Below are 10034 nucleotides of genomic sequence, written 5' to 3'. Positions count from 1 at the left end.
TCAGCCACTGGGCCTGAATGGAAGTCAGTTCCAGCTCTCCTTGGTGATGTACGAGGTACAGCGCGGCACTGCTCACTGCTATGCAGACCCACCGTGGTAGAAACTAAACATAACCACAATGTGCAGTTGAGAAAGCTCCAGGCTGAGAGGCAATATTCAATAGAAAGATTCCTTCATCAGAGGATGCTTGATTATTGCTGTATTTTTTGCTGGCACTTTAACCCAGTACATTGAATATTTTTTTTTTTGTTTGTCTTCCACTCTCCACCAGAGGTGGCAACTTTTCATTATTAATGTACCATCTGAATGTAGTCCATGGGATGTTCTGGAGTTCTAAGGGATGAAAACTACAGTAGCTTTCTAAATCATAGCTATTCAGAAGTGACCACATGGATGAACTGTAAAAAACAATTTACCATACCAGAAACAATTGTGTATTATCTTGCTATCTAAATGAGACCCTACCACTCCAAAGCATTTAAAGTTGTACATATTTAAAACATTTACAATCTTGCTCTCGACTAATTTAAAGGTCGATTTGAACACTTATAAGGGGAAACCCCAGAGAAAGACAATGTAGGTGCATTAGAAATCAATTGCAATATTAGTTATTTTTATTTTTTCTTTAGGTTTGTAAGAACTCATACAGTACAAACCTGTATCTTTGATGCCCATTTGACAATAAAAAGCCAACATAACTAATGATGTAACTGGCCCTTACCTGTCTAACATTAAGTGTGAGGACTGAGATAAAAAGACATACAAAAAAACTAGAACTCTTGGTTCCAGGACTGAGATAATTAATTTATAGTATATCATTATTCATTTATAATAAAAATAGACCAATGCATTAATAAATTCAAGGCAGTTACATGCAGTATCAGAATAGAATTGCACTAGTCCACTAAAAATCTTGTTTCAGTAAAACACTCTTGTATAGTACATTTTGGAAACAGTTACAAGTGCAGTGACTAAAATTTCACAAAACTTGCTCCAAACTAAGGCTTGAACAACCTAATTTGTGAACACTTAAAATTTCAGAAACAAAGCCCATATGTCTTAAACAATGACTATTGGCATACGTACCATAAGGACATCACCACCTCCTAGAATTAAGGGGATAGACTCAGCTTGAATATCTGTGGGAAGACTAGCAAAGGAAAAAACACTTTAGATTAAAACTCAAACAATGCCATAGGCTAAAGAGCTAGTCTACTGTATGTGACAGAATTCTGAATTACTATTGAAAGTAAACGTAGGTCATAACAACAGTTTAGCCAATATCCTGAAGCATACATACCAAATAAACAAATGAATGCATTTCTGTTTATATAGGCAAGAAATGTATTCAAGAAATGTATTCTATGGGATCTCTACAGATAACATTCTTAACTTTGATTTAAAGCAGATGTTGAAATGAAGTATTTAACTGATCAGTTCAGTTCTGGATAACTCAATTAGCATTGGGAAGCAGGGACAAGCCAAACTCAGGAAACCAGACAACTTTTTGGCAGCAGAATGAGACAATTCATAAAATACTCTGTGGAACATCAGAAATTCACAAACTACAGCTTGGAAACCACTTTCTGAAGTGGTTAAATCATACTACTGGTTCAAGAAGCTGATCATAAGCACAATGAAGCTGAGCGCACAGAGCTTTTTAGAGAACAGGAACCAAGATACAAGCTACAATCAAAATCTTGCTTTGAATTTCCAGACTTGACTAGGTCTACGCTTATTTGTTGGCTTTTTCAGTCACACATGGTAAGAAGTTAAATCTTACCATGGATAAAAGGCTGCATATGCATCTCTGCTTTCAAACAAATACAGAAACTGGTATTTTGGAAAGTTAAGTTATACATTATTAATACATAAGGAAAAAAACAACAACAGAAAACCCTAACTCGGGCACATCTACACAAGATGTTTACTGTGGAGTAGCTAATTAGCTCTGCAGTAAATGTCACATGTCTATACATGAGCCAGTTAGGCTGCAGTAAACTAATCAACTCTGCAACAGGATAGTACTTGTAAATACAAGTACTATCCTGGCACAGAGGTTTTTTGTTTTGTTTTGTTGGGGGGGGTGGGGGGTTGTTTTTTTACTTTGCAGCAGTGCACACACAGACTCTGGCCTTACTGGTTGGGGCACAAGGGTGCTTCAGTGCAGGGGCTGCCTGTCACCTAGCCCTACACTGGACCCCCCTCATGCCCCAGCCAGCCCCTCCACAACACGTTGTTGAGCTGGGAAGGGGAACCAGGGGGGGAAATAGTCCCAGGTTGGCAGGCTGACCCCCAGGCCTCCAACCTGGCTCGACATGCTGCAGTTCCGGGCACACATTTAAATGTCATGCCTAGGAGCAATAAGCTCTGGAGTTTATTGCTTCCCATCAACTGCACATGTAGACATGCCCCTCAAGTGCTTATACTTACAGCCAGTCCATCTCTTCTACAGCTTGAGCTATTTCTGGCATCACACCCATTTCTGTAAGAAAGCAAACAAATACGTATTAGATACCTCAACACAGTTTGAAATTGTTTCTAAAACGCAAGCTCCCCAGTTGGTTGCAACAAAACATTTTATGGGTAAATTTTTGTCTGTCTGTTCTTTTTCTCTACTTTGACAGCTTCTGGTGAATGCAGACATAATTACAGAAGAGGAGTCAGGTGAATGAACAGCATGGTAGGAGTTTGAGCATCAACTGCTCAGATTCTTCGTTGTGATGGAGATGTATTTGCACATCCAGTGAAACTGCATATTGAAATAAAGAACTCAGCTCTCCCTACTCTTAAAATGTTAATTTTATCCACAACAGACATTTAATTAAATTTCCTAAGAGAATAAGTATGGGTGGAAGGCTGTTGTGAGTGTTGTTATAGTCATGATGGTGAAAGGAATAGGAGACAACCAAGAGGATTCTTTTGATTTATTGGACTAACCATATAGGCAATTCAGACACTTAGTCCAATAAAGCATCTCAAGAAAAAAAGAAAAAAAGGCTTCCTTCTTCCCTACAGAGAAAAAGGAAAAAAAGATAAATCAGCAGTATATCATACAAGAATCCCCAGTCTCACTTTGGCAGGCTCTGGAAATGCCAGGATGCCAGACTAGGAGTGCTGCTACTAAAGAATACCTAAAGCATACGAATGTTTACAGGGTACTGAATTAGTCTTCCATCCCAAGTAATTTTATAAGCCCATCCACATAAAGTAAAAGTTTCCCTAACACACAGTCTTCACTCTGTTCCTTTTACCTCCTAATTCTCCTCACCACAAACTCAAAAACACAGTTACGGTCATTTTACAAACACCAAATAGTCAACTGAAAGAGATTATTTACTACAGCTTTCAGTCCCTTCCAACTCTGCTATAGAGGATTTCAAAGAAAGTAGCTCTGCTGTTAGGACCCAGAAATCACAGCTTACACAAACATAAATGCTCTGAAGAATACTGTCATATTAATATTATAAATTGATGGATGAATTAAGTTCTCTTCCCTTTGCCAGCTGCAGCATTTGCTCCTATTGCTCAGCAACGGAAATGGGAGCCAGGACCCTAACCAAGCCAGCTGATTGTATTATGCTGTCAGCATGACATTTCAGCTCCTGACCCACAATGCAGAGAGCTGCCCTAGGCCAAATCCTGTAGACATAAATGTTTAAACTTTCTAAGACTGAAAACCAGCAGGTAAGAGTTCTCTATACGGAAACTAAGGATAATCAGACCTTGCACTACACCAACTTTGATGTTCAAACAGCCCCAAATCCTCCCTCCTTTCAAAGCTACATACTATCTATCCCTAACTAGGCTTAACACTGTTGTGCAGTGATATCTGAATAGGAGAGTATTTCCCAAAGCTACCGCAACATCTTCTTAGATTTAGGTCATCACAAGGGATAATACAGTTCTCATGCCTTTTAGTGCTCAAAAAGAAACAATTGTTGTGTCTTATATCCTAGAGTTAAATAAAATACCCTCAGCTTCTACTTTTGCTTATACTTCCATGCTACTGGCTCAAAATAACTAGGTGTATCAGTTACACCAATTCAGTATGCGATACATTCGGGCTTAATGAACTCGGAGATAAATGAAACTGGAAAGGATTGTGAAGACACTGGTGGATGGAAGCATAATCCAGAAGGATCTTGACAGATTGGCAAAATGGGCTAAATCCAACAGGATGAAGTTCAATGCTGACAAGTGCAGGGTGCTACACTTGGGGGAATAATAATCAAAAAATAAAAATACAAAATGGGTGACACCTGGCTGGATGGCGGCACTAACGAGAAGAGTCTTGGTGGAGCACGTACTCACTGCGAATCTGCAGTGCGATGCAGCTACACAAAAGGCAAATATAGCTTTGGGATGCATCAATGAAAGCATTAAGTGCAAGACACAGGTGGTGAGAGTGCCTCTCCACTCTGCACTAGTTAGGTCTCATCTAGAGTATTTTGTGCAGTTTTGTGGTTCACATTTTAAAAAGTATGTGGAGAAGTTAGAGAGGGTCCAGAGGCAGGCAACAAGAACAATCAAGGAAGGGCCTGAAAGGCATGTCACGTGAAGAGAGACTGAAGGAAACAGGCACATTCAGCTTGAAGAAAAAGTGCTTAATGGAGACATGATAACAGCCTTCAAATACCTGAATGGCTGCTATAAAGAAAAGAGAATAGATCTTCCTTTCTGCATGCTACTACACATGTCACGGATATTTTTTAAGCCTTCCTTAAAAGCACTGGGTGTTGGCTGTGCCTGAGAAACTGAAATTCAGAGGTTGCTCCTGGCTAGTAGGTCTTGCCCCTCCGCTCAGGTTCTGACAGGTCACCAGACTTCAGGTCAGGAAGGACTGTTCAGGTCAGTCTTACCAGAGGTGGGCAATTATTTGGGTCTGCAGGCCACATAGGGAGTTTTGGTGAGCTGTTGTGGGCTCAGTCAGAATTCCCATCCGTGGCACCCCTGCCTTGGCAGCAACAGCTAACCAAAAATCCCTAAGTGGCCTCAATCTGTGCTCCTGGCTGGATGCTAGTCCCCCCAATACAGGCCCAGGCCAATTGCCACACAGACCCCAAGATTGCAGGACAGGAGCCCAGCAGCGACCAGCTGCATTCAGAGCCGCTGCTCCCAATCGACCCCAATGTGCAGAGTCTCCAGCATGGCCCCCCACTGTGCAGCTCCCACCTGGCACTTCCCAACCAATATGACCTGCACAGCCCTGCCCAGCCTGCACTCTGTCCCTCTGCTGCTCCCTACCTTGGTGTCAGCTCTGGCGCCTCCCAAACCCTGACCCACTGCCAGGCTTCCGCTTTCACTCAGCCCTTTGTTACCATCCCTGGCTCCTTCCAGTCATGCCCAGAGGCTGAAAATGGCACCCGCTTAGGTATGTCTCCAGGCGCTGTTCAGGATGGGCTAAAGCTTGGCTCCACGGAATGTCAGGGTGCCTGCAGAAAGAGCCAAGCCCCCTCTGGGATTGCAGAGCTGGCAGGAACCCCTTGCATTCTGCACGCTCTGGGGTCCTTCGGCCCCTGAAGCCTGGTCCCATCAGCCATGAAATAGCCGCTTACTGTTTGTGTTCCACAAGCTGCCACTACTTAGTCTGGGGTCCCAGCCTTGGCCCTGTGTGCCCACCCTGCTCCCTGCCCATCTGTGCCACCATCCGGCTGGAGCTCATGGCAGAGCCATGATCCCACATGCTCCTACCCGAGTGCCCCTGTGATGGGTGCTGGTTCTGCAGGCAGGAGTGTGCAGGCAGTGGATCATGGCTCTGCACTGGGGATGACAAAGGGCTGAGTAGAACTAGGAGCTTGGCAGTGTGTTGGGGCTTGGGAGATGGCAAAGCCACAACCAAAGTGGGGAGGAGTGGAGAGCCTGGGCCACAGGGAGTGAGAATGCAGGCTAGGCAGGGCCCTGCAGGTCACGTCAAGGGGCAAGTGCTGGGTGGGAGCCACACAATGGGGGCTGCAGCAGAGACACCAGGCAGTAAGGGCGATTGGGAGCAGCAGCTCTGAGAACGCAGCCAATTGCTGCTGGGCTCCTGTCCAGAGGTGCCCAGTACTGGGTCCTGCCCTGCAGCCCGTGTTGGGCACCAATGCTCCCTCCGATCTCAGCAGGCATGTCTAGTGCTGTCGGACATCCTGGCCTGGGCTGGGCAGGACCGAGGGAACTGCTGGGGCTGGATCCACCCTGCATGCTATATTTTCGCAACCCCTGGTCTTACCCCATTGTTAGCTTGGTAAGTTATTTTTTTGCCTTCCTCTGCAGCAGAGGGGCATGACCCTCTTCCTGGGATCTTGAATGTGCATTAAAACCTTTACAGCAGCAGGACACTGGCCACCATGGTCCCCTGCTTTACCTGTGGCAGGTTAGGGCATTATGTCCTTGTGTTGTGTCAGGGAAGACTGTGCAGTTCTGCTAAGAGGTTAGACAATGGATTTCCCTCTGATTCTACCATGCAGGACCCAAACAAGCACATTAGCATGTGGTACTGCAATGCTTACAATCAGTGTAACGAGTTAGTACTATTATCTCATCCAGCTCCAACAGGGCAATCTCTAGAATGAGAGCAGCCTTACAGCACTACTGGTATGTCTCTTCTTAATGGTTTCTTCCAGCTAGTCTATCAACTGAACACATGCACATTCGAAGCTTCTTATTTTCATCTGATTCTTTGACTAACACTGCAGCCATTTCTTTGTGACCCAGAAGTCACCATAACCCAAGATGCCTTAAAACACACACAACGCAGGAGAAAGCTCTCTGACCTCTTCTCTCGATATGGGACCTAAAGACCTAAAACTGTGAGGAGAGGCAGCGCTAAGAATTTGTGCAGGGCAGGGCAGCCAAAGCCAGTACTGCTGGCCTTGTCCCCTAGCTCCAGCCCGTCCCTGCTGTTATGGCAGTGCTCCGGTGTAGGGCGGGGTGTGGCCAGCACCCCACGCCTCCTCTACCTTCAAAGAGCAGCACGGGCCTCGCCCCCACTGCTTCGTTATGGCAGCCCTCCAGTCCCTGCCATCTCCCTCTGCCGCCAAGGAGGGCCCCTCAGTCCCTGCTGTCATGTCTGCGCTCCGCTATGTGTTTCTGCCTGTCCAGAGCACTCCGATTGGCTGCTGAGGGTTAGGGTGCAAATATAGTGTTAGGGTCTTTTCCAATATCAAAATCCATGAACTGGCCGGGAGTCTACTGCACTCGGCATCCGTTTCCCGGTGATACTGAAAGCAATTCAGCAATTTTAATAGACTATTTTAAGAAAATAATATAATGGGGTGGGGGAACAATTCCACTCTCCTAGGACAACTTCAGTCAAAGTTAGTCCCACCGCCCCCGGCGCACACAGGTCAGGGCAGGGCAGGGGCTGGGACAAGGAGCTGCAGCAACAGCCAGCCACTCTGGCCCTGTGCCTGCTGCTGCCTGACCTACACAACCACCCCTAAGGGCAGAGAAGGCTTGAAAAACAGCCTGGCCGTCTCCCGGGGGCGAGGAGGGGGCACGAAAGCCCTTCCCAGAGCCCCTGAAACGGGCCGAGCCGCGCCAGCAGGTGCTCGCGAGCCGCCCGAGGCGGCGGGACCCGCTGCTGCCGCTTTGTCACACAGGGCCCGTGGGGGAGGGGCACTTCCACGTTACCGCTCGGGAGGCCTCGCGCCGGCAGATATCCCGGCAGGCCCAGCGCTCGGGCCGCTCCCGGGGGGGCACCCTAGGAGCCCGGGCTATTGCAGCCGGACGGCGAGACACCCCCCCACTCATCTGCGCTCCCCGCTCCTTTCCCCCGCTCCGCCGCCCCAGCCTGGCCCGGTCCCACGTACCAGAGAACGCCGCCATGTTGGTGCCACACGCGAGCCCCAACCCGCCGCAGCGCGCAGGCGCGAGCCTGTCCCCGCTTTATCCGCCCGGGCCGCCCCGCCCACGCGACGCCAAGGTTCTGGCGTGGAGCGGCCGGGCTCGTCCCCAAGCCGGGGCCCAAGTCGCACCGAAAGCGTGACCGTCCCGCGGCCCCTGGACCTCGCGCTGACCCATCCCTACCCGGGGAATCAGGAGCCAGGGGCTCTAAAATACCATCCATTTGGCTCCTACTGTTGTGAAAAAAGGCTGCTGTTTTTTTTTTTAATCTATTTTTTATTATTTTAAGCTTTGGGAGTTGTAGGCGGGAGGGAGGGTTGCTTGGTTCCCTCCACAGCCAGGAGAACTAGACACTGTTTTTTCCCCCCTTGGTGCCACCTGGGATCCACACAAGATATGCCCAGGGCGGGAGGAGTCAGGGCAATGCGGCGTGGAAGGCAGGGCCTGGTGGCACTGGGAGAAGGGATGGCACCACTCCGCCGCACGGATGATAACCCAGGCCCAAGGAACACGCTGGGCCTGAACAGAAACCTGAATCATTTCTTGACTAGTATTTTATCCTGGAATTGTGCAAGGGGTGTATTTCTACAGGTTTTCAAGTGTGCAGCGCGGTGCCTTTGTTCCCTCGCTCACAAGGCATGAATGGTAACAGGGTTCTACATAGAAATGAGACACGACATGGAAATACTCCTGAAGTGTTTTCTTTTACTCAAGCTTGCTCACTTTCTGTTCAGCTCACAGGCAGGGCTCCCACTGGAGCTGTATGAGCCTCTAGAATTAGCCACAAGTTCCAAAAATTGGGCAGAGCCTGCTGCAAGGAGCCTTGTGACCGGGGGCAGCACTGGCAAGGCTGTTTGATTTGCTGCGGCTGCTCTTGTGCCCTGGATGCCCTTGCAGAGCTACTGGGATTGGGACCTGTGGCTCTGAAGGGGAAAAGTACTACAGACCTCATGCATCTTACTGCAAACTTCTGTGAGCATGAGGAGTGTGTGTGTGTGTGTGTGTGAGAGGAGTCTATGCAGTGTGTCATGAGGATGTTATGAATGTGTGTGTGTAATGAGGACTTTACCTATGCAGTGTGTGTGTTTTCTCATCCATTTCTTCTAGTTCCTTAATCTTGAAGAAGCAATCGGCTCATGGTACAGGTGCTCTCTTTTATTGGACCAACAAGTTTTTTTTCCCCAAAAATTCTTTCATTGCAAGCTTTTGGGCACAAACACCTTTCATCAGGCATCACAGAAAAAGATAGTAAAAGTTCTCTTGGGTAGAAATGACAGTTCATATTTTATGGGATTTCACAGGAGTCAATCGATGGACAGCTCCTCTGAGCATGCAGTTCTTAACTGGTGAAGCATCTCTCAGCTCTCCTGTGAGGATGTGTTATGATGCAAATTACCTTGGACCAAAGCAGGAGCAATATCTCAGGTTTCAGGTGGTCACAGTTGCTTCTTGCTTGGGAAATTATGAAGATTTCATTTTTAAAAATCTGCTACAATTCAATATCTTCCATGTGTCAGGTATCCAGGTTGCAGCCGTACTGATCTAGAGGAAAAAGCAATCCAGACTTGTAGTAGTAAAGATTACATCTTTTATTAGACCAACAAGATTTTTACAAAAAGCCTCAAATCTTTTTTTTTTTCTAGAAATTTTTTTTGCAAAAATCTTGGTCTAATGAAAGATGTCATCTCTACTTCAAGTCTGGATTGCTTTTTCCTTTAGACCAATACTGCTGCAAGCTGGATACCTGAATCTTGAAGACAAACTGCAGCACAGCAGAGAGGTCCTGGCCGTCTCATTTATTTATATATATTTTTTGCCATGACCTAATACAACGAGGCCGTTTGGACGAGTACAAAACACGAGTCCGGCACCGCCGAAACAGAAAAGGCCAGACATGACATGGCACCACTGGCGTTTCCTTTTAGATCTTGACAGCTCTCCGGTGTGCACGGTCTTGGTTCAATCTACTCCTAGCATTGCCCTTACCTGCCTGCCCTTGCGCTTTATGAGCGCACTCTGGCTCCTTCCGACCTCAGCACAACTTTGGCGCAGGTGCAAACCCTGCCCCGAGCCCAGAAGGGACTTTCCTCCCTCCCCTGGCCACGCGGCCGGAGGCGGTGAGGAGGAGGAGGCGGAGGCGGCAGCGGGCGGAGAAGAGAATATCCTCTACGACCTGCTCATCAACACCGAGTGGCCGCCGGAAGCCG

At 47.4% G+C, this 10034-nt stretch overlaps 2 protein-coding genes across 2 annotated transcripts in view; one reads left to right on the top strand and one right to left on the bottom strand.

The window, feature by feature from the left end:
* Nucleotides 1-7858, bottom strand: part of DDX1 (DEAD-box helicase 1) — a 39805-nt gene extending 31947 nt beyond the window's left edge. Inside the window, exons 1-3 of the mRNA XM_006018788.2 lie at nucleotides 7794-7858; nucleotides 2434-2485; nucleotides 1087-1150 (exon numbers count right to left, since the gene is read on the bottom strand). Of these exons, the coding sequence (XP_006018850.1) occupies nucleotides 1087-1150; nucleotides 2434-2485; nucleotides 7794-7809 (132 nt within the window). The 5' untranslated portion in view covers nucleotides 7810-7858. The remainder of the gene's footprint in view (nucleotides 1-1086; nucleotides 1151-2433; nucleotides 2486-7793) is intronic.
* Nucleotides 7859-9832: 1974 nt separating this feature from the next.
* The window catches only part of NBAS (neuroblastoma amplified sequence), a 383345-nt gene continuing 383143 nt past the window's right edge, over nucleotides 9833-10034 (top strand). The window contains exon 1 of the mRNA XM_025198082.1: nucleotides 9833-10034. Within this exon, the coding sequence (XP_025053867.1) occupies nucleotides 9833-10034 (202 nt within the window).

The sequence above is a fragment of the Alligator sinensis genome, unplaced genomic scaffold (assembly GCF_000455745.1).
Source record: "Alligator sinensis unplaced genomic scaffold, ASM45574v1 scaffold130_2, whole genome shotgun sequence".
NCBI classification, from domain to species: domain Eukaryota; kingdom Metazoa; phylum Chordata; order Crocodylia; family Alligatoridae; genus Alligator; species Alligator sinensis.
This window is presented reverse-complemented; position numbering and strand designations above follow the sequence as displayed.